General features: G+C 43.6%; 1 protein-coding gene across 6 annotated transcripts in view; it reads right to left on the bottom strand.

The window, feature by feature from the left end:
* CCDC13 (coiled-coil domain containing 13) overlaps window positions 1-22332 on the bottom strand; it is a 40214-nt gene extending 17882 nt beyond the window's left edge. For 2 of the 6 annotated variants that reach the window (XM_030549913.1, XM_030549916.1), the window contains exons 1-10: window positions 22195-22332; window positions 17491-17717; window positions 15004-15152; window positions 11078-11220; window positions 10156-10245; window positions 8971-9087; window positions 7475-7579; window positions 5581-5745; window positions 3610-3786; window positions 1175-1381 (exon numbers count right to left, since the gene is read on the bottom strand). In XM_030549913.1, the coding sequence (XP_030405773.1) occupies window positions 1175-1381; window positions 3610-3786; window positions 5581-5745; window positions 7475-7579; window positions 8971-9087; window positions 10156-10245; window positions 11078-11220; window positions 15004-15152; window positions 17491-17711 (1374 nt within the window). In that variant the 5' untranslated portion in view covers window positions 17712-17717; window positions 22195-22332. Of the gene's footprint in view, window positions 1-1174; window positions 1382-3609; window positions 3787-5580; window positions 5746-7474; window positions 7580-8970; window positions 9088-10155; window positions 10246-11077; window positions 11221-15003; window positions 15153-17490; window positions 17718-20926; window positions 21207-21355; window positions 21459-22194 lie in introns of those variants that run through there. The other 4 variants (XM_030549915.1, XM_030549917.1, XM_030549914.1 and 1 more) reach the window with 4 other exon arrangements.
* Window positions 22333-23909: the final 1577 nt, after the last annotated feature.

Genomic DNA, 23909 nt, shown 5'->3' with positions numbered 1-23909 from the left:
CTTACAGACAGAGCTGCGTGTATCCCAGAGTTTGTGGTTTACAAGGTTTCCTGGGAACCTTTGGTTCCTGTCCATCGGGGGAAGTTTCTACCCTAGGAGTTCCACTTTGAGGTTCAGGTTTGAACCACCCCCATAAAATTTTAAGTGAATCAATTGAAACTCCAGAGTTTCATATCAAACCATAACCTTGGTCCACAAACTTAACATGTATTCTGCTTCAAGTTCTCTTTCTCAGGTACTTATATGGTTCCCTATCACTGCAGTTTCTGAGCAGCTCACACTCTTTAATGTAGTTATCATCCTAACACCCCTGTGAAGTAAGGCAGTGCTATTATCTCCATTTTACAGAAGGGGAATTGCAGCACAAAGAGGCTACATGACTTGCCCAAGGTCCCTCAGGAAGTATTTGGTGGAGCAGGGAATTGAACCGAGGTCTTCGAAAACCTAGGTTAGTGCCCTAACCAATGGACCATCCTAGTGCATAGGCAAATGGAAGGCATCCTAAAGCAGATGAACACAATAGCCAAGGAAGGCTATGAAATTTTCATTACATTAGTCTGCTGGCAAAATAATCCAGAGATCAGTAGTCACATGAGAGGACTAACTGCTCCTTATCTCACACCAAGGCAGATTTTTTACTTGCTTTACAACTAGGGTGACCATATGTCCCGATTTAATAGGGACAGTCCCGATTTTTGGGTCTTTTTCTTATATAGACTCCTATTACCGCCCCCCCCCCATCCTGATTTTTCACATTTGCTGCCTGGTCACCCTATTTACAACTGCAAATTAACAATTAATATCACTCTACGTTTTGAGTTTTCCAGACATTGGCTACTTTGTGCCACAGCTTTTATAGTATTTACATGTGGCTTTTCTTTACTGTAACTCAGCTTTGACAATCACGTTGCAAGGCTTAGATGTGACTTGCACTTACACCATCTCCACCGCCCAAAAGCTCTGAGGAAATGTCACACCGGTGTGGAGGAAACTCAGAGAAAGTCTCCCTGACAGATTACCCCTGGCATTGGTGGAAGCTATTAAAGCAGCTGAGTACTGGTATTCTGAACTAGCAGAAATCTCAGATTAAGTGGGGAAAGGGGCATTTTTAGAAATGGGAACAAAATTCCCCCAGGGAGCTGCTGTAATAGTTAGTATATTTTCCTAGGTTTACCTGAAGTGCGAGCAGTCCCATCTCCTCCTCCAGCTCTTTAATCTTGGCTTCTCGTTCAGCCACCATCTGTTGGAGCTGCCCTATGAGACTGCTCTGTTTCTGAGTCTCGCTGTTCAAATGCTGGCCTAGACTCTTCTGGGACTCCTTGTTCTTCTCATCCTGCATGCTCAGGTGCTTTAAGATCTCATGCATTTGCTTTTGCTCGTTCTGGTGAAGCAGAAACGACACACGGTATGTTCTTTTTTGTATAAAGTGATCATTAAATATGCATAAAATTGCATTTTCCGTATAAATCTATTCCCAAGAAAGACACATATTTTGGTATCAGTAGAGCAATACATGGCCAGAATCCATATTTTGTAGTATTAATATATCATGCCAAACTCATACCTGGTGTAAGTTTATTAAAGTGAGTAATGTAACTCAAGGGATAAATTTTGTTCACCACATTCTAAACTCCTACTCTAATAATGTCTTGGGACCAGTTTGACTGTCAAGTACCTTCAGCATCCGTCCACTGCAAGGATTTCACATTTTGCATAATGCAGAGCAACATGCTGCAGAGCGAGATAATTCAGTACTTACAGGCCTTGATCTTGTAAAGCCCTGCACAGTGCATGGAAGGGTATGCATGGCTGTTGTACAAGTGTGAACAGAGCCAGAACGCTGGTACAAGTAAGGTTAAGTGTTTGGCAACACAATGAGTGGTAATAAGGCTTACTGCTTCAGGATCATACTAAAAAGGGGTGGGGCCTGGGCAAAGAATGTACAGTTAACTCCTCGCTTAATGTAGTTATGTTCCTGGAAAATGTTACTTTAAGCGAAACGATGTTAAGCAAATCCATTTTCCCCAATAAGAATTAATGTAAATGGGGGGGCGGGGGGATGATTAGGTTCCAGGGATATTTTTTCGAGACACACACTCTCTCTCTCTCTCTCTCAGCAATGACGATCGTGAAGCTTGGTTGAGGTGGTGAAATCAGAGGGTGGAAGGGGATGGGATATTTCCCAGGGAATACCTTACTGCTAAAAGATGGACTAGCACTTGGCTGAGCCCTCAAGGGTTAACACACCGTTGTTAATGTAGCTTCACACTCTACAAGGCACCACAAATGGAGGGAGGGGAGACAGCATGGCAGAGAAAGACAGAGACACACACCGTGTGTGAGAGAGAGGCGCATTGCCCCTTTAAGTAATCTGACCCCACTCTAAGCACACTGCCTTTTTAAGTAGATCAGCAAGTTGAGACAGCAGCTGCTGCCAACAAGCTCCCTCCATCCTGAGCCCTGTCGTGTCTGTCCGCCCCTGCTCTGTGGAGATGGGATAAAGGATCGGGTAGAGGGGTACATCCTGACATTAGCACCCATCTTCCTACCCCTCCTGCACAGCAAGCAGGAGGCTCCCAGGAGCAGCTCCAAGGTAGAGGGCAGGAGCAGCACATGGCAGTGGGGGGGAGGGACAGCTTAACTGCCAGCAATTGATAGTTTGCTGGGTGCTGCGGCACAGGGAACTTAGGGGAGCTGATAGGGGGCTGCTGGTCCACCCTGGTTCCAAGTCCCCACCAGCTAGCTCCAACGAGCTGCTCTACCTACAAGCGGTGGACAAAGCAGGCAGCTGCCAAGCAACATTATAAAAGGGAGCACTGCACAACTTTAAACAAGCATGTTCCCTAATTGATCAGCAACGTAACAACAAAACAACATTAACCAGGAGAACGTAAAGTGAGGAGTTACTGTATTATTGTTGTCCCCATTTTGCAGGTTGGGAAACTGACGCACAGGACTGGGACTCTCTAGATTCCATTCCCACTGTGTGACCCTGGACAAAAAAACTTTGTGTCCTCTGATTCTGACTGCCAGCTTAGGCCTTCATTTCAGAAGCACTGAGCACTTACAAGCCCAGCTGAAGTCAGAAGGAGCTGCAAGTGGCTGAGCACCTCTGTGAATCTGGCTGTGTGTGTCTCCAGTTGGACAACAAAGAACTGAAGCACCCAAAATTAGTAAGCATTCCTGACAAACGTTGACCAAATTCCCAGGATCACACAGTCAGTCAATAGCTGAACTGGGAATAGAATCTAAAGAGTCTTGTTTCCCAGTTCCCTTTTCTACCTACCAGACAACCCTGTCTCCACCTTTTATGACAACTCTGCTGGACACTTCTTGTAAGACATGCAGCCAACAGCCACCTCCAAATGCATCACTGTTCCCTTTGTGCCAATTTTAAATCTTTACCTGGGTCTGAAGACGATTCAATATAAAATGCAGCAGTTTTGGATCATTCTTAAATCTAGGACTGACTCACAGATTTTACAGGCCTCTAACTACACTAAGTGTATGTTTTGGCCACTGTGTTGTAATATGCCTTCATTTTCGCTAATTATAGCTAGAGCACTAATCCTGTAATGCCTGGGCGGGATTGCAATAGTCAGACTGTACCAGTAAGGCATCTATGAGCTCATTGTCGTGCTTTCCTTTCTCCAGCAGAGTTAAGATTTGTCCTTTCAGAGCTTTCACCTCATTGGACAGCACTTTGTTCCTGGCTTTTGATGCATCCAGTTTTTTTTTCACATCCTCATGATCTTTCTGGAGAGCGTTATGTTCCCCACTGAGTTTCTGCAATTACGTAAACAAATAATGTGAAATGACAGAAGAGATCAATCATATCATAGTCTACATGCATCTTCTCACTGAAGGGAGCACAGGGAAGCAGACACAGTCCTTTAGAATCCAGAGCTGTGCACTGGCTTGGCAGTCAAAAAGTGACTCACCTCTGTGTAAACAGAAATATAGCTATATTGTTATTGCATGTTTGACTCATCACTTGCTCACTGGCAGTGTGCACGAATTTGGTGGGATTTAAGCAGATTCAGTTTTTGCAATGAAGCAAATTATAATTTTGTACCAAAACCTGAAGCACTGTGTTCCTGATCTGCCATTTGCCCTGTAATTGAAGTGACTACACTGTTAATTAACATCCTCCTCTGAAGAATAAAGAGCATCACAATATAAATACATAAAATTATATATTACACATACACTGGCGACACTGGTCCAGATTCCAATCTCAGTAAGACCAGTGGAAATCTGGAGGAACCCCAGACTGTTAAACTGGGTGCAAGCAAACACTATGTGTTTTAACAGAGCTAAATGTAAAAGTACACCTCTGGGAACAAAGGAAGTAGGCCATGCTTATAGGATGGGGGATCTATCCTGGGAAGCAGTGACTCTGAAAAACATAGGGGTCATGGTGGATAATCAGCTGAACATGAGCTCCCAGTGTGACACTGTGACCAAAAGAGCTAATGCCATCTGGGGATGCATAAACAGGGGAATCTCAAGTAGGAGTAGAGAGGTTATTTTACCTCTGTATTTGGCACTGGTGAAATACCACATCCAGGTCTGGTGGCCACAATTCAAGAAGGTGATTGATAGATTGGAGAGGATTCAGATAAGAGCCATGAGAATGATTAAAGATTAGAAAACCTGCCTTACAGTGACAGACTCAAGGAGCTCAAGCTAGTCAGCTTAACAAAGAGAAGATTAAGGGTTGACATAATTACAGTCTATAAGAACCTACAGAGGGAACAAATATTTAATAATTGGGCTCTTCAATCTTGGAGAAAAAGGTGTAACATGATCCAAATGGCTGGAAGTTGAAGCTAGATAAATTCAGACTGGAAAGAAAGTGTACATTTTTAATAGTGAGAGTAATTAACCATTGGAACAGTTTACCAAGGGCCGTGGTGGATTATCCATCACTAACAATTTTAGATAGGATGTTGATCTTTAAGATCTGCTCTAGGAATTATTTTGGGGAAGTTCTCTGGCCTGTGTTATGCAGGAGGTCAGACTAGATGACCACAGTGGTCCCTTCTGCCTTTAGAACTAGGAAGTTCCGCTATGAGCAACAGTTGTGAATGGTGCCTGAGACAGAAAGACAACAGAGTTACTCCAGATTTCCACTGGTATTAGAGCAGAATCTGGCCCACGGGGTATGTAAATGTGGGCAGCAGAATGCCGATTTTATCCTCATTGCCAAGCGTGAGAGGCATATGTACACCTAGGTGCTCAGTTACGCCAGCTGCAAGGCTGAACTGCGGTGGGGACGGGGAAGGAGGTTCTCAGCCTAACTGCTGGTAGCTGGAGGCCTTCTAATAACTGGTGGTGGGGACTGTCTATGGAGAAATGCACTTGCTGAACCTTTGTACTGTATGGTGCCCATGCCTCTCTGCACATCTTGCTGCCATGGCCCTATGCATCCCGCACACCCGTTGGGGCCACTAGAGAATCCAACAGTGTGGGTGTGACAGTGCCCTATCCCTTCTCTAGTGCACCCACACAAAAGGAGGCAGAGTCCTTACATATCATGTATTATATGCAAATCTATCGCAGCTCCCCGTGCCTTACCTCCAAGGCTTCTTTCTTTTCTTTTTCCAAGCTGCGAATCCGTAACAGGTTTTTCTCTTGGGCTGACAACTTCCGTGGATCTGTAAGGGCCAGTGTTTCCTCATTAACATTATTCACTGATGCTCTGCTTTTGCTCTGACCCAACTGATTCTCCAACTCACGAACCTAGGGGAGAATGTGAAAGTACACTCACGACCTAATTCTGGTCTTGGCTGTGCATACATTGCTTATACTGAAGTCAGAGACAGTCTCACATCCAAAGGTTGGATCTGATCCAGAATGGACAGTCATATCATATAGTTATTGACATTACAAATCACAGTTAACTGCCACAGCAGCAGGACCCACTTTCAAATTCCCGTTTATAGATGTCTACACCAGACATAGGAAGGTATGTCTGCAGGAGGGAAAACCCATTTTGCCATAGAAAAGCTGGAATTTACCGTTTTAGTCAACAAAAGTGAAAAAGTCCCTGTTCAGCTGCATGCACCTAACAGCAATGGAGTGACAGCACACAAGAAACAACCAGAGAGAAGCCTTATGTCCTGTGTCCGCAGCTTGTCTCCATTTCCCAAGTGGCAATAAAGGTGGATGAAGCCCCTCAGAAGTAACGAAGAATTAAAGATGTCACTAGATGGTTCATTGCTAACCATCTTGGACCAGGAGCCTCACTGTAAGTGCAGGATTCCCAACACCAATGGAGTTGAACTTTGAAATAGTTTAATTAATGTAACACAATTTCCTAGGGACGATGTGTTTAAAAAAAACAAAAACAACCAACCACCAAAAACTCAACCCCCAGATTTCAATATATTGTAGAGCTGTTTATTTTAATGCCTGTTTATCTGAGCACTGAATGACTCGTCATTTATTTGCATTAAATAATTTCTGTGTACTTGGCCACATGCTGCAAGCTTCTTCATCACTCTCTTGCTCAGTCACAACAAAATGTCCCATGGACAGTGCCCCAGCACCTGACTTACACAGCACTACATGCTGCAAGACTTTAAAAGGCAGAAATCAAACTTAAAAAAAAATGTATTTTCTAAACAAATCAACCTTCTCCAATCCCCCGAAATACATGTCAAGTTTTCACACAGCTTTGCTTTAAGGCTTGAGTTTACCAATATGATCACAGCATCATGCCATGCTTGTAACACTATCATGAAAGCTTACCAGCTAAATACAAAATTTAGAATCACAAAATGTAAGGTAGGACGGACTATGAGAGGTCATTGAGTCCAGCCACCTGCTGAGGCATGACCTAACATCTCCAATTGTTCTTAACATCTCCAATGATGTGGAGAACAATTGATCGCCATCCTCTTTATAACAGCCTTTAACATGGCTGAAGACTATTATCAGGTCCCCCTTCAGTCTTCTTTTCTCAAAACTAAACATGCCCAGTTTTTTTAACCTTTCCTCGTAGGTCAAGTTTTCTAAACCGTTGATCATTTTTGTTGCTCTCCTTTGGACTCTCTCCAATTTGTCCACATCTTCCCTAAATGTGGCAACTAGAACTGGACACAGTATTCCAGCTGAGGCCTCACCAGGTCTGAGTGGATCAGGACAATTACCTCCCCTATTACTCCAGAATGATATTAGCCTTTTATTTTGTGACTGCACTACTTGCCTAGCATTGACTGCGACTTATTGATAAGACAACTAGTGATATTTTACTTGCTCATCAGAAGAAGAAAAAAATACTTATGACAGGTGAATGAACAGGTGGGATTTTGCAGGACTGCACTATGCAATATGTCCATGTTCTAAATGTCATAATTTCTACAAACATGGAGGCCCAGTGTGTGTCTGCAAGTTTGCACTCAGCTCTAAACACCAAAAAGATAACTTTACATATAGATTAAGAAAAAGACCCAGAGTAGTAACTTACCTTGCCTTGCAGAACAAGTATTTGCTGGGCCCGTCCACGCCAAGTGCCAGAAATGGTCAAAAGGTTTTGAATATTCACATCTTCACCAACTTCACTTGCTAAAAGCTGTGAATGAGCCATGAATATTAACAATGAGACTAGTGTGTGTGTGTGTGTGTGTGTGTGTGTGTGTGTGTGTGTGTGTGTGTGTGTGTGTGTGTGTGTGTGTGTGTGTGTCCCTTCTCCCTGCAAACACAGAATACTGAATTTATACACATACTTATTGTATCCCTTTGGTGCCTGTAACTCATATTCAGCCCATATGAAGCAAGCTCTGTCAGATCAATACTACAACACAGAAGTGTTTGTGACCAGATTTGGCTAGTATTAATGGCTTCACCGGGAACTAAAGTACCAACAAATTCTTGCTGAAATGGGTATTTAAATACAATTCAATACTTAAAGGTTGGATATTCTTCTTTCTTTAGAAAGGAACCACTCAATAAAATGTCTGAGCTGTCCTTACAGTGAAAGGTGAATCAATACTATATATATGTGGAGGGGGCGTTCAGATTGTACTTCCTGGCCAGGAATATTAACAGACAGAAATCCCTTTAGTCACCATTAACAGGTTTCAACATATGTAATTCTTTTCTCATATAACAAATACATAACCAGCCATTGACCAGAACACACCAGGTGCACAATGGAAACACTGACATCTTGCAAACCCTTACAGACCTGGGGCTGTCTGTCTTACACAATTCCAAAGCAGTCACACTAAGGAGAGCGAGTTATTATGAAGTGCATTTCAATTTTTATAAAAGGGTCAGCAGAGAGCTCTTTTTAGGGAAGACATCTCCTCTCTGATCTCCACGGCAGGTCTCTTATGCAAAGTAGTAAAGTCAAAGGGAGTGTCATGTGGGAAGAGTACAGAATAATGCACTAAAGAGCCACAGTGAATCAGGAAGGAATAAGTTGTTCTGAAGCCCCAGTTCAGCAAAGCGCCTAAGCATGTGCTTAACTATAAGCATGGACTTAAATAAGATTTAAGCCTATGCTTAAAGCTAAGTATGTGATTAAATGCTTTGCTGAATAGAGATGCACTTAGGGACATGCTTAATGTTAATCACAGGTTTAACTGTTTTATTGAATCAGGGCATAAATGTCTTACAGGACTTAGAGCCGTATGATCAGTAGAAATATTGGAAAGTGAAAGCGGCCCTGATAGACCAGGAATTTCATGTAGCTCAGTGTTCTACACTCTAGAATCCAATCAGTGTTATCATCCCTCTTGTACCTTCCTTCCTGGTGTGGATTAATAAATAGTGAATCACTATTAGTGAATCATTACTAATAGTGAATCCTGGTGTGGGTTAATAGATGAATAGTGAATCAAGAAGGATAATCAAAACCAAGAGAATACGAAGCACCATTCTTGATTTAACAAACAAACTGTCTCCATTACAGAAAGCAGGCCCAGATCACTATATACATTACAAGTTGTGGACTGGTACCTTTTGCATCATCTTTAGTTCCTGTTTTGTGGTTTGGAGCTGATTGCGATACTCCATTGCTTTAAAGTTGGCTGCAGTTAATTTTTCTTGCAAAGCTTTCAACTCTGGACTTTCAGGCTTTGAGAGAAGGAAAATGTATTTGATAAGGATGGAATCCACTCCAGAAAACAGAACTGACTACCAGAAAGGACAATTCATGACCATGAGGAAAACTCAGATGTGTCTCAGAGTGGGTTCATACAGAACAGCAATGTACATGTACATTCTGAGAGATACAGTGACCTTTCGGCAAAGGAGGGCTCAGTCTACAAATAAGTCCTGTTCAAACCAATCTGCCTTGAAGAGACAGAGGGATACCATTCATCACAGACTGAGTGCTAGTCAGCCTGTTCGCCTTGCCTGCGTAGCAGTGGATTGTAGTTCCTCTAATAATAATGATACTCTGTACATCTTGTGAATCCTCAAAAGTGCTTCTGCAAATAATAAAGAATTAAGCCTTAACATTGATGTGAAATAGGGAATTATTACCACCCCCCTTTTTACAGATGGGGAAACTGAGGGTTCAGTAGTTTGCCCTGGATCCCACAGTCTGTCTGTGGCAGAGCCAGGAATAGAGCCTAGCTCTCCCTGACTCCAACTCTTGTGTTTTAGCTTCTGGGTCATCCTGCCTCTCCAATGGCTCTTCTACCGTCCTTCCACTAGGCTCCCATGCTGCGATAACCCCTTAACTGAATTGTGTTATTGAAAGAAAATAAAAACAAACCACAATGCAACTCTGACAGAACTTGGCAGAGACCTCTTAAAAATTAACAATAATTGTTTTTTTAATGTATGCAAATAATTATCAATTCTGTTGTCCCCACAATTCCGATGGTATGTGGTAGATCATGGCTTGCTTTGTGAGCTCTGAAGCTGATATGTACCATAACCCTCTTTTAATTTGAGGCACTGTAAATATGCAGCAGGGAGAGAGGGAAGATCAGTTGACCACATCACAACACTTTTTCTCTTCCAACACTATAACCATCCACTCAAATGCACTCATTGAGCAATTAGGACAGATTATAACACCAATGGTAAGGAGAGATGATTTTATCAGTATGAAAGAGACTATACAACATAAAGGAACAAATTATTAATTGTCATTTTGAATTTTTCTATTAAAAAAAACAACATAATTCATACCGAGTTTCCTTCCATCCTTCTCAACACTGATTGCTTGATTCCTGAGTCATTGCCACCAAGAGACTGGATTTTTCCCAGGGCGGTTTGTAGCTGAAACACACACACATTATGGAATGCAGACAGTGATGAGAGCGTAACTCCAACGAAGATCAAACTGAAGAACAACCACCACCTCAAAACGATGTGTGGTTTTTAATTACTCCAGCAAAAATGTCTTCATCTTCCACTAAATTTTCAAGGTAGACACATAAATACACATTTCAAAGACACGTAATTCAATCTTCCCTGAGAGAAGCTGTGTTATTTTACTAAGAGAAAGAATCGCAACCAGCTGCTGACTTGCAATTGTGGGATCAGTCGTCAAATGTGGGCATCGAGGGATGCTCATATTCAGGAGTTAGGTACATAAAGCAGGTATCTACGTACCTAATGTAGCTCAAGTCCAGTGGAGATGGAGGCATGAGATCAGAACATTCTATTATGATGCCCACATCTAAAATTGATTTGCTCAAGAAAAAGTAGACTTTTGAATTCTGTAGTTTCATTCTCCGAGGTGCAGAGAAATAATTCCTACCAATAAACAACCACTCAGGAAGGCATATAGAAAATTGCTGTGATTACCCTTTGGACAAGCATTTTCTGCATTTTCGGATACAAATTACTATTTCTAACTGGCATTTCATGAATCTCTGGCTCATTATACCTCATTCCCATCCTTCCAGAAAGGATGGAAACTGCTAAGAGAATAACCCCATCTGTCCTCCCAAGAGCAGGCATGAAAAGAACCCATGGCAAGAGCTGATGCTGTAACAAGCTGACCAGTTGCAACAAGAATCAAAACCAGTTTCTCAAGCAGACGTTACCCTCAGAAAGCTACTGGCCTGATTTCAGAGCTCTACCATGACAACAGAAGAGACCTTACTTCTTTTTCAAGCTCTTTGACTTTGTTATTCAGCTGTTTCACTTTGGCTTTTTCACTCTCTGTCTCAGCAGTTAGCTCACGATTCTTTTTGGACAGTTCAACGATTTTAGTAGCTGCAACATCCCCTGCTAACCCAGACATCCCTGAAGAAATAAAAAGAGAAATGCATAAAATGAAGGAAAAATCTTAGCTGCAGGATCCAGATTAACTGATGTTTTTGCTCTCTGCCAAGAGCATAGTGTATATTCATAATCGAACCTCCTTCACTTAGATCTGTACTAAGCACAACTGCATGGTTAAAGAGAGAGTGCATAGCAAGAGGGAGAGAGGCATTCGTGATCTAACTTATGCCACTCAGCTCTCAGTTAGTGCTCAGCCAATATCTTATCATGGTGCTGGAGGCACTGTGTTCCTGGAGGTACCGTCTTTGGCACGAGACATCAAGCAGAGGCCCTTTCCACTTGTGGTCATGAACGCCTTGTCCATGCTAAGCTATAATCCATATTTCGACAAATACCGGCAAGAATGCAGCTGCACTGGCGTAAGCACTGGTATAAACAAGACTCAGCTGGTTTGCTCACGGTATTGTGAGAGCCTGTTCTGAGTACGTTTTTGTGACATGGTGGTAAAAATGCCAATGCCCTGTTTGCGCTGGCAGCTTAGCACTGGAGCCGCTGCTGAACCAAAAGGTACCAGTTTTGATTGATCCCTTCACTGTTATAAAGGGTTAGAGTAGTGTCGACATACCAAATGGGTAACTGTACTGTTCCTATTTAAACACCTCGTGCACTTTCACATGGGTTCTTAATAGCTGCACAATGTTACTGTACATGTCAAACAGATGCTACATTCTCCCCGAGTTGTAGGTAAGTAATCTCTGTATACCACTCAGACTGTCACATAATTGCTGATCTGTCCCCTCAGTGTTTCAAGCTTTGTGAAGACCTGTTTGCCAATGTCTGTATCTCATACCACATGAATTTTGATGCACTGTATGGAACCCAATTAATTCTAAATCTCTAATGAAAATGTTATGTCTCATACAACTCAATTTACTTCAAACGGGTTATACAGAGTGTGGGCCAGGGGAGAATGTGACCGGATGTTACTATTTAAAATTCTTGCAAAGAAACTAATTCATCTATTATTGAAAAATATATCTGCATCATTCTTGCTCTTTTGATTTGATGCAACACTTCCTCCCATTTCCAGGAACTATTACTCCTCCTCTTCCTCTTCATAATAATTAACAATTAGTGATAATTATTGTAATAAAAACTAGTAAACAAATAGCATTTTCATGCAAGACGCTTAAAGTGCTTTATAACTCAGAGATGGGTGAGACTCATTATCTCCATATTACAGACATGGAAAATTGAGATACAGAGGCCAGATTTTTAAAGGCATTTAGGTACCTAATTCCCATTTAAATCAATGGGTGGTAGGCACTTAAATACCTTAAAAATCTGTCCCAAAGTGACTTGCTCAAAACTATCCTGTGTGTCAGCTGCAGGGGTAGAAACAGAATTCAGTAGTCCTGGCTCCTAGTTTCTAGCTCTAACCATTGGACATACTGTGTTTCGGTTATTAAATTTAAGATATAAGGAATAATAAAGCATGAATGTATAAGCTATACGTCATTCAGTGATGCTTATTGCAGTTATTGCTCCTTTCCTAGTTCAGGTTTCAGAGTAGCAGCCGTGTTAGTCTATATCCACAAAAACGAACAGGAGTACTTGTGGCACCTTAAATTTATTTCAGCCTAAGTTTTCCTGGGCTACAGCTCACTTCTTCCAAAGCATAGTTCAGTCATTGCAGCTACTCTGGGCAACAATGACACCTGGTGGACAAAGCTAGGACTGCATGTCTAAATTGTTAAACACCCCGTAACATTTAAGTTTTACACAGTTTTAATCATAGCTCTCCACCTAGCTAGGGCCCCAGGTGGGTGTGATACAAGGGTTTAAACAGGGCAGAGATGCAAAATGAGGAATGCAACACAAAATAACATAGGAGACATTTAAGTCTGTGGCATTTGTTTCTTCAACATGACTAAAGTTTCTAAAATTTGACTTCCAGGATTGATCATTTTTGATGTCAGTAATAAAAAAGGTAACAGATCTGTGTGGAATGGAGGTCCGTTTATGTCTCAGAAGAGTTATGTGCCTCCTGTAAGATACAATAAATAAAGAATAATATTTTGCCTTTTTATAGCACCTCTCATCTAAGAATCTCAAAGCTGTTTTACAGACATTAATTCTTAGAGTATCCTTCCCTCTGACATCCAAAATATCATTACTCCCATTTTACAGATGACAACACAGGTTGAATGACTTGTTTAAGACCACATAGGGCGTCAGTGGCAAAACCAGGACTAAAACCTAGAGGTCCAGATGCCCATTCCTCTGGACAATATCCACAACTTCCATCTCAGCTGAGAGATCTGATTTTACTGACATACTTACCTGGAATTTATTAAGGAGAAAAATGACAACCAGAGCACGTAATTACAGTATGACTGAAAGAGCAGCATTTAGCAAGCCCAAACTTTTCTTTAGAAAAAGAGATAAAAGCATTAATAGAAATGGTGAGATTTTAACAGGAGAAGAACTGCCCACTGAATGATGATGCTAAAAGCACCTGAGTGGTTTCACTAATGGTGACATAGTTGCTTTACATCTTTGGAGAAGGTTCTAACGCTGCCTCTACAAACACGTAAGAATGAAATTCAAGAGTATCATAATAACGATTCAATGACAGTGACACCCAAGACAAAGTTTAGGAGCACAACCTCTAATCCCCATCAGCAATCCTACTATGTCCCACTGTAGCTGGAACAGGCCCACATAAATTGCCTGTGACAAAAGGCCTGCTTTAGCCAACATGAAGGCCTGTGGTAGCTGACGGAAGATGCTTTTGGTAGCCAAAAGGAGAGGTCCACAGCAGTCAGTGAAAACAGGTTCAAGATACTCTTCCATTTCATTTTCATGTGCTTGTAGAGGCAGCGTTAGAACCTTCTCTGTGCAGCACACAGAAGCCCTCTGGAGGCTACAGTGAAAGGCCACTGGCAGTTAGTGGAAGAGGCCCAGAATGGCCCTAAAAGGATTCAGCCAGGGGAAAAGAACAAATACACATGCAGCACAAAGAGTATTTTTTCCTCACATGAATAAAAGCATAGAGTGCTGCAGAGATGCTCCTCCTCGGCCATGACTACACAGACACCATTTTTTGATCCTCTTTCTCCTCGTTTTAAAGATGTTCTGGCCCGAAGTTACCGGGCTCGCTCTCCCTGGGTGCTATTTCAGTTGCAGGAATCAGCCAGAGAGTAGAAGAAAAGTGACGTGCAGCCTAAATTTGATACCACCATTCCCCAATAATTTCTGATAGTCAGGAAGAAGAAAAACCTCCCATATGATTGTACAGAAACCCTAAAATATAACAGCAATCAGGAGAAAGAGGGTCCCATGTAACACACCTCTGTGATATAGCTGGGAGTGAGGGCCATTTCCATACCCTCTCGGGCAATCAGTCTCTTTTTAAAAAGGCCTGACTAATTCATCCGACCCAAAGCCCTCAGTTTCCCTCTCTCTCTCATACAGCATCAGTGCAGGGGAATTACTATAGCCCTAAGACTGCAGGGCGTGATTTTTGAAAGGCTGAGAACCTGCAGCTCCAGATGAAGGCAAGTGAAGCTGCGAATGCTGAAAATCCACAGTGACTCCTGCCGGCTGGGTACTGCAAAGTGGAAGTGCTGAAGGTGCAGTAGCATGCAGGAAGTGAAGAGATGAAATATGAAACACTGTTATGAACTAAACTATTAACACAGTCCTGTTACCAGCTATTGTTATGAGCATCAAGCAAACACAAGTTCCTACAAGATGGCCTGTCATGCTGCAGTAGTGAGTCTATACATTTGTTCCATTTACCTTTCAGGGCTAATCTCTCCTCCTCTATTTTCTTTTGAAGCTGCCGGATTTCAAAATCTCTCTCCTTCACCAATTTGTACAGTCTGCCATTCTCATCTACGACCTCTCGAAGCTGATCCTGAAGCTGCTCATTTTCATCCTCAAGCAACCTAGAAAACAAATCGGCAATCATGGCAGATACCACTGTGATGGGCTTCAAATAAATGCTCAGAATAATAAAATGAATAATAAGTTTAATTATACATAAAACCATTCCTAATGAGCTATGTTCACTAGGGAAAAGTATATTAAGTTTTGAAAGTCAATAAATTCATTTTACTTCTGTGCTTCTTGTCTTTGGCTGGGACAAGCTGTGGAAACACCACATGAAAGGTAGCTCTGGTAGGGCTCCTGACTAGGTTACTGAGTTAACTGTCCTCAGCTTTAGATATCTGATTCTTCTGAGAAAGCTACACAAGTTCCCATCCCAATGTCCCTTTCTCCATACCTGGAACAATGATCATCAAGACCTGTGGATATTACACATGCCTTTCACAACACGTGGCATACCTCATCCATGCCTGGATAACAGTTATGTGGATGAAACCAAACAGTCACTACACTCTCAAATGAACTCACATGGGAAACTGATAGAAGACAAAACACTATTACTTGTGGGTGAACACTTTTCACAAAGCGATTGCTCTATATCTGCCCTATCAGTCCTCATCCCCAAAGGAAACCGGCACAACCCTTTCAAAAGACAAGCCTGGAAGCTTAAATTCATGTAAGATTAGCCACACTGGTCAAACCTAAGGGTCATCTAGCCCAGTATCCTGTCTTCCAACAGTGGCCAATGCCAGGTGCTCAAGAGGGAATGAACAGAACAGGAAATCATCAAGTGATCCACCCCTCATTGGCCATTCCCAGTTTCTGGCATTCACTGCTCTGGTAGACTCTAAAAATCATTGACTGAACAGAAACACTGGATTTTATGGCTTTTTACAACAATCTGTAACCACCAACTAACTCTTTTTGTCCTATAACTGCAGAGGTGTTAACAGGCCACTCCGCCTAGACTGGTCCCTTGCAATATGGGCTAACTACTGATGATAAACAATCTGTTCCCTCTGTTGCATTTGCTGTAACATTGGGAGTTCCTTTCCCATACTTGAAGAAGAGCTCTGTGTGGTTTGAAAGCTTGTCTCTCTCACACACATGAGTTGGTACAATAAAAGATATTACCCCACCCACCTTGTCTCTCTAACCTCCAGAGATTGACATGGCTCCAACTACACTGCATACAACAATGGAACATATCTGCCTTAGGTACTTAGATGGCTCCCATCCCCACAGTATCTGAGCACCTCTCAATCTTTAACATAGTTATCCTCACAGCACTCTTATGAGGAAGGGCAGTGCTATTACCCCTGTTTAACCAAGAGACACAGAGAATCTAAGGGACTTGCCCAAAATCACACAAGATGTTGGTAGAAGAGGAGGAATTGAACATGGGTCTCCCAGAGCCCAGATTAGTGCACTAGCCACTGCACCATCCTTCCTTGCTTTTCTTAAAGGGTCCCCATAAATGTCAGTTCCTGAATGGAAACCAATCATGCCTGTGCAAAAAAGAGAGGCGTTTTCTCTGCCCAAGTCAATTTCTGTTTTTAAGTACATATTCCCTGTATAAATATCATTAGCAGAACCAATTTAAGGAAAGCTTCAAAACATACATAATTAAGTGGTATGTCCCTGGTGTAAACCCCAAAATTAAAGGGAATTCAAAGCCTTCTGCAATATTAAAAAAGAAGAAAAGCAAACAATGCAGCAATCCACGCAGAGAGGTGAAAAAATAAGTCATTCCCAGGGTCCTATCCAATTCCATAGAGACTCGTACAGTAAAACAGTACCTTTTTTGCTGGACATAAACTTGTGCACAAATACATTTTTAAACAGTAATGAAGTTAATCAGGATTAAAGTTTAAAATCTAACCCTCCATTTCCAACTTTCCACATAAGTTTTCTTCGGAGCTGTTTTCCAAAATTTGACCAACATTAGTTTGGACAGAGGAGGATGAAACTCCTAAATGTCTATAAACAGACTTTCCTCTGAGAAACATCTCCATCATATCATATAGCTTTAGTATTTAAATCTGAGAATAAACTAAAGCAAAAAGGAGGGAGTAGGTCACAGTGGAGTAGAGATGAGCTGTGGAGAGAGAATCAAAAGCGCCAGTGAGGCCCTGAGCCTTGGCATGAGCTGGCACCTGCTCTGCATGCATCACAGATACCACTTCCCTCCCTCACAGGGATGTTATGAGGATAAATACATGGAAGATTATGAGGTACTCAGATACTACAGTGATGGGGGCCTGATAAGCACTGAAGACAGACTGCCAATCCGTGACATCAGTAGTGATTTTACATATTAATATCAGTGGGATTTTGTAGGACAAGTTGCTAAATATAGTTCTGTATCCTTCCTAACAGTGTGAACTGTACTTTTACCTTTTGCTGATCTCTTCATTTGACAGCTGTCCATCTACCTTAAATAGGTTTAAATCATCCTGGACTCCAAACGTCTCCTTTGGGTTGTTGGTGCTGCCTTCCTGACCGTGTTGCTTTTCTTTCTTTTTCTCCATCACATTTTGTAGCCTCTTCTGTTGTTGCTCCTGTAAAGCCTTAAACTGGATTTTTAAATTTTCATTCAGTCCTTTGTCGGACTCCATGGCTGGCTAAAAACAAAACAAGAAAAAAAATCAGAGCAGAAGATTATAGAATGAGAATCTTTTCAAAACTAGCCTCCCATCTAACTGGCCTCTTTGTGTCCTTTCCCTCTCTCTCCTCTGCTCTGTCTTAGGCCACGTCCACACTACAGAGTAAAATCAAAATTAATAAAATCGATTTTATAAAACAGATTTTATAAAATCGATTTTACGCGTCCACACTAGGGCACATTACTTCGGTGGTGTGCGTCCATGGTCCCAGGCTACCATCGATTTCTGGAGCGGTGCACTCTGGGTAGCTCAGTAAAAGAATGGGACCAATAACTTCGATTTCCGTCCACACTAACCCTAAATCGATTTAGTAATATCGATTTTAGGGTTACTCCTTTCGTTTAGCTGGAGTAAAGAAATCGATTTTAAGACCCCTTAAAATCGATTTTAAGTGCCTTGTAGTGTGGACAGGTACAGCGTTAAATCGATTTAACGCTGTTTAAATCGATTTAACGCTGTAGTGTGGACCTGGCCTTAGATGCCACAAATCAATCTTCCATTCTGTAGTGGTTTACAAACCAGACCACAGGTAGCCTTCCCCCACACTAGCAGTTTAAAAACCAATGAATTAAATAATCATTTTAAAAGACAATCCAAACAAAAACCATAGTACTAACAAGATCTATACTATACTGATTAATAGGAACATAGGAATTGCCAGACTGGATCAGACCTGTGGGCTTTCTAGTCCAATCTCCTGTCTCTCACAATGGCCAGTACCAGATGCTTCACGAGGAAGGTGCAAGAAACCCCACATTAGGCAGATGTGGGATAATCTTGTCTCACGTTAGGTTTCCTCCTAATCCCCAAAAGTTAGAGATTTGCTTAAAACCTGCAGTGTTTGGTTAGTATCTCTTCCAAAATCTTTTAGCATTAACTATTATAACTCTGGATATTCCTGTTATTCATATAAATGTCCAATCTCTTTTTGAACCTTACTAAATTTTGGCCTTAGTGATCAATGCCTTCTGCTACATTCCACCACCCTACCTCTGTTTGACATGGATCTAGAATGTAAATTCTCTGGGCAAGGAGAGCGTCTTCTTAGCTGACTAAGTACTTACAAACACTTTTGGTATGACATACATAAAAGGCAATAACTTATAAAGTCATGGTCTCCAAAAAGTAATTATATAAATATATTTATCTTAGAGAATATTTCAATTTTCTTGAATGCAGCCCTTAGTACTGGTTTAATGAAGAATTAACCAGAAGTAATGATTGATTAAGGGATTTGATAATTAGAAAACCTTCCACTCCAAGATCAATGGTTTATGTGAATTAAATGAGTTTGGTGTCCTCAGTCCCGTTCCACCACCCATCCCCTTTGTTGGCAGTATCAGCAGGGCTAAGAACAGGCCATGGAGACTGAACTGCCTTCTCTTACCCCATTACAGTAGACCTCATCGGACCCAATCGAGATTGTGGCTCCATCGTGCTAGATGCTGTACAAATTGTTCGGTCTATAATAATCTCACTCAAGGTCCTAACAAATATCATCCATTGCAACCTCTGACAATTTGGGGAATCTGTTTATGTACAACTTATGAATTCTGGTTGATCTTGTGAAGTTATTGTTATATCACGGAATACACCTCTGTGTAGATGTCCTGATTTTATAGAGATAGTCCTGATTTTCTGGGTCTTTTTCTTATATAGGCTCCTGTTACCCTCCACCCCCTATCCCGATTTTCACATTTGCTGTCTCGTCACCCTTCCTCTGTGTGAATGTGGAACCCACCATTTGTTGATAGGGGCTGCAGCTCATACCCACCAGACCAGCAGGGCTGCCCAGAGGATTCAGGGGACCTGGGGGAGCTCCTGTGCTTGTACTCACTTGGTGGCAGTTCGGGTCTTCGGCTGCATTTCGGTGGGCTGGCTTCAGTCACTCCACGCCTTCGGCAGCACTGAAAGGCCCCCGGCCACTGAAGACCTGGACTACTGCCGGGACAGGGCTCACAGGGCCCCTGTGGGGCCCGGGGCAAATTGCCCCACTTGCCCCCCCCTCTGGGCAGCCCTGCAGACCAGGGACAATGCAGACTCATTATCCTTAATGACTGTGCTCTGACTGCACAATGGATATGCTAAGGAGGCTGCCTGAGCAGAGAAGCAGGAGCGGAAAATCCTCAGCAGAAGAACAAAGAAACAAGGTGACTAGGGTGACCAGACAGCAAGTGTGAAAAATCGGGACGGGGGTGAGGGGTAATAGGAGCCTATATAAGAAAAAGACCCAAAAGTCAGGACTGTTCCTATAAAATCAGGACATCTGGTCATGCTAGACAGGACATGTAAACTTGAGACACACACACAGGAGAGAGGAAAAGACAGGAGGAATGCTTTCATAGTGGGAGTCCAGTTTAACTGCAAGACCAGCAAAGGATCAGAAAAACGTTAGCTGACTTATTGAGGCTCTATGATTCTGGAGAGAAACCATGAAGTTAAGGGAAGGATTTCAGGACTTTTCTCAGAGTGCTCCACCCAAGTCCAAAGAGCTCTCCAGAGGGGTACGAAACTGAGGCAGGGAAACGTACTCCTGTGTCAGAGCCGTAACAAGGAATTTTTGCACCCAAGGCAAGTGCCAGCTCCAGGCTCTTCGGTGGCAATTTGGCAATAGGTCCCTGAGTCACTGTCAGAGGGAAGGACCCGCCACCGAATTATGAATGAACTAGCGGTGGCAATTCGGCAGCAGGTCCTTCCCTCCGAGAGGGACTCGGGGACCTGCTGCTGAAGAAGCGGTGGCGGTAGAGCTGCTGGCAAATCACCGCTGCTAGCGGTAGAGCTGCGCCCCTCCGCTTTGCACACCCAAGGCAGGTGCCTCACCCACCTTGCCTTTGTTACAGCACTGACTTGTGTTCATTATTTTGAATAGATCTTTATGTTGCTTGTGCTAAGTAAAGAATGGTGTTTAAGAATCCTGTGCAGAGTCTGTGTGTCTGTTGGTGTTCACTGTCACGGGCCACTGAAGAGGTAAAATGTAAACCAGAAGGTTCACGCCTTCTGTGGAATTCTGGGGAACACAGAAGTGCTGCTGGGAAGGCTTGGGGGAGACAACACTAGTTTCAGGACTCAGGCAATTGAGCTGAAGGGTCCCCACTGCCAAGAGGGGTGTCAGATGTGTGGTCTACAGCAAGAGTGCATGTCTAGAGACCCAAAGTCAGAAACAGTACCTAAACTCTGTCCAGCTCCAGCAAGCGAAAGGCACGTGGGATTCAGAGTTTGGATCCCTTCACAACAGACTGCTGAGTGTCCAGCAGGTGGAGCACGACCAGATTGTGCATCCTTCTTGACAAAAAGGTTGATGATTTCACAAGCATGAAGAACAAAGTACACTTTTCCTCCAGACAGTCCGATCAAAATAGGATTGAGGCACTAAACAGGGCAGTGTGGGGAAGGCTGTACTGTTGTTGTCTGTGGGTAGCAGATTTAAATCTCCAGGACGGTGAACCCAATGCTAGACATATTCCAAGAGCATTTTTTAAAAGAAAAAATAACTCAGACATGTTCTTAAAAAAACAAAACAACCCCAAGGTAAGAAAACACATTTAGAGTGATGAAAATGTATTTCACGTATTATACATACAAGAATATAAACATACATATGAATGAATGAATGAATGGCAACCATCCCTCTCGAAAGATGATGGTGTAAGTGCCAATGTAGTTCAGATACTGTGTGTCATGGTGCAGCATCGCAAGAGGCTAAAGAGTCCAGTACATATGTAATATAAGTCTCCACAGACATACGTAGAGGCTCAGGGGGCAAACACAGACCTATAGCAATTATTTGTGGCCATATCGCATTACACAGGTATCCTACATTACAGTTCAGCATTGGTGTCCTAGCTGAGCACCCCCAGCCCTGAGCCCAGGTGTATAGGCTGAAGCCAGCTCCTGCCACTGCAAAGGCATTGGCTGGGGACACCCCCAGCGCACAAGACAGTGCCAACCCCTCCCCCCAGGGGCACAGAGAGAAGTCCTCGCCCCCCCCCCACCTCATGGGCACAAAGAGGAGTATCCCCTCCAACCCCAGAGGCCCGGCCTGAACCCCCTTCCCTGCACCCCAGAGGCCTGGCCTGGAACCCCCCCCAAAACCTGGCCTGGAACCCCCCCCTCTGGCCCCAGAGGCCTGGCTTGGAAACTCCCCTCCAACCCCAGAGGCCCAGCCTGAACCCCCTTCCCTGCACCCCAGAGGCCTGGCCTGGAACCCCCCACCCCCAAAACCTGGCCTGGAGCCCCCCCTCCGGCCCCAGAGGCCTGGCCTGGAACCCCCCACCCCCAAAACCTGGCCTGGAACCCCCACCCCTAACCCCAGGGGCCCAGACAGGAGTCCCCTCCCCCCCGCGGGGCACGGCCTGGGCCCAGCTCCACCCGAAGCCCCTGGGTCCCCTGCCAGCCTCAGCTCGGGGTCGCTGGTCCCGCCACGCCCCGCACCCACCTCCAGCGGCCCCTCACGGGCTGCGACTCCCCCCTGGAGCTCCCCCAGCCCCCGCCCCCCGGGGGGCCGGGCAGCGCCACCAGCCCAAGCCGAGAGCCCGCTCGCCGAGCCGCCGCCCGGAGGAGGACGCGGTGCGGTTCCCCCAGCAACCATCCCCGCGGCGACGGGGCGGCCGGAAAGCAGAGGCGGGCGGCTTGGAGTTTTACGACATCCGGGGCATTGCCTGAAGCGACGCCTCGTGGGGCGGAGTGCGGCTGCTGAGTGCGTGGGCTGGTCACGTGGTGTTTGTGTGCAGCAGTGCCTGCTAGTTCAGGGGACTGGAGATTTACAGAGTCCCGCTTCTCTTGAGCCATCCCTGGGGCTTTCCTTTGCGAGCACTGACTAAATCGCTCCTTGTCATCCTGTGTAGGGGGGTTAGACAGCGAATGTGAAAAAATCGTGTGTGTCTGTGTGTGTGTGTGGGGGGGGGTATAATAGGAGCCTATATAAGAAAAAGACCCACGAATCGCGACTGTCATAAAATTAGGACATCTGGTCAGCCTGTCTCAGGGGTTTTCAAACTGGGGGGTTGGGACCCCCTCGGGGGGTTGCCAGGTTATTACATGGGGGGGGGAGTGAGCTGTCAGCCTGTACCCCAAACCCCACTTTTCCTCCAGCGTTTATAATGGTGTTAAATGTATAAAAAAGTGATTTTAATGTATAAGGGGGTCGCACTCAGAGGCTTGCTGTGTGGAAGGGGTCATCAGTACAAAAGTTTAAGGACCACTGTCCTACCTGGTACCAAGATTAATAGAGGCCAAGAGCTAAGCAGCAGAGCTTCCGCTGAAACAGCAATATCACTCTCATTAAATTAGGCACTGACTGTAATTACATACCAAAATGCATCACTTCAAGTACAGCTGTAGTTTTCAAAAAGTAATTTAAAGTGTTACATCATATGGCCATCGCTTCATTAACCTGCTATATGTTTGTGCTGCATCATCAACTGAACTCTGTTTCTATTAAACCTGTACCTTTCCATAAGCTGTTTTAATTTTAAGTCAAGTGGCAAGATAGGTGCATGAAAAGTTGGTGAACTCTGCATAGCAAGATCCTGATAGTCGGGACTAGAAAGAATAACTGTTTTTTGAATACAGAGACTGGAGAAAGTGCTAATTACCCTTTAAGGACATGTTGGGTTGGAACAAAACAAAAGTTTGGGTTTGTGACTGAACAGTTGAAACACCCATGATTAGATTTTTGGTAGTTAGTAATTACATGATACCGTCCCTGTCCACTAGAGGCCACTTTCTTTGTTGGTGCCTTCCACTTGGTCAGTCAAATTGAGTAAGCTGCTGATCTAGTCTGCTGTTGGTACTCATACTCCATTCCACACAAAACTGCATCTATCTCAAACACATCACACCTAATAGACTGACCCTTTTTCAGAGCAACAGACCATCCATAGGGTTTTCCAGGTTTGAGTTTCTGGATGGAAAAACCACCAGTGAGGGTTCATCGAGTTGCTCTCAGTAAATGTCATCTTCAAGGTGACCTATTGAATGGACAGTAGTCCATTGGCTATACACATTCTCATCTGGATCAAACACAGGCAAAGAGAATGTGAATTAGACATACAAGGATTTTGTCAATATGCAACTCCTTGTTAAATAACAAGAATCTTGACTGGGGTATGAAGTCAGATCCCATATGTCAAGAAAATGTGTTGGCAATGC

The sequence above is a fragment of the Gopherus evgoodei genome, chromosome 2 (genome assembly GCF_007399415.2).
Source record: "Gopherus evgoodei ecotype Sinaloan lineage chromosome 2, rGopEvg1_v1.p, whole genome shotgun sequence".
Lineage (NCBI taxonomy): Eukaryota > Metazoa > Chordata > Testudines > Testudinidae > Gopherus > Gopherus evgoodei.
The sequence above is the reverse complement of the archived record's forward strand: the minus strand, read 5'-3'. Positions and strand labels throughout refer to the sequence as shown.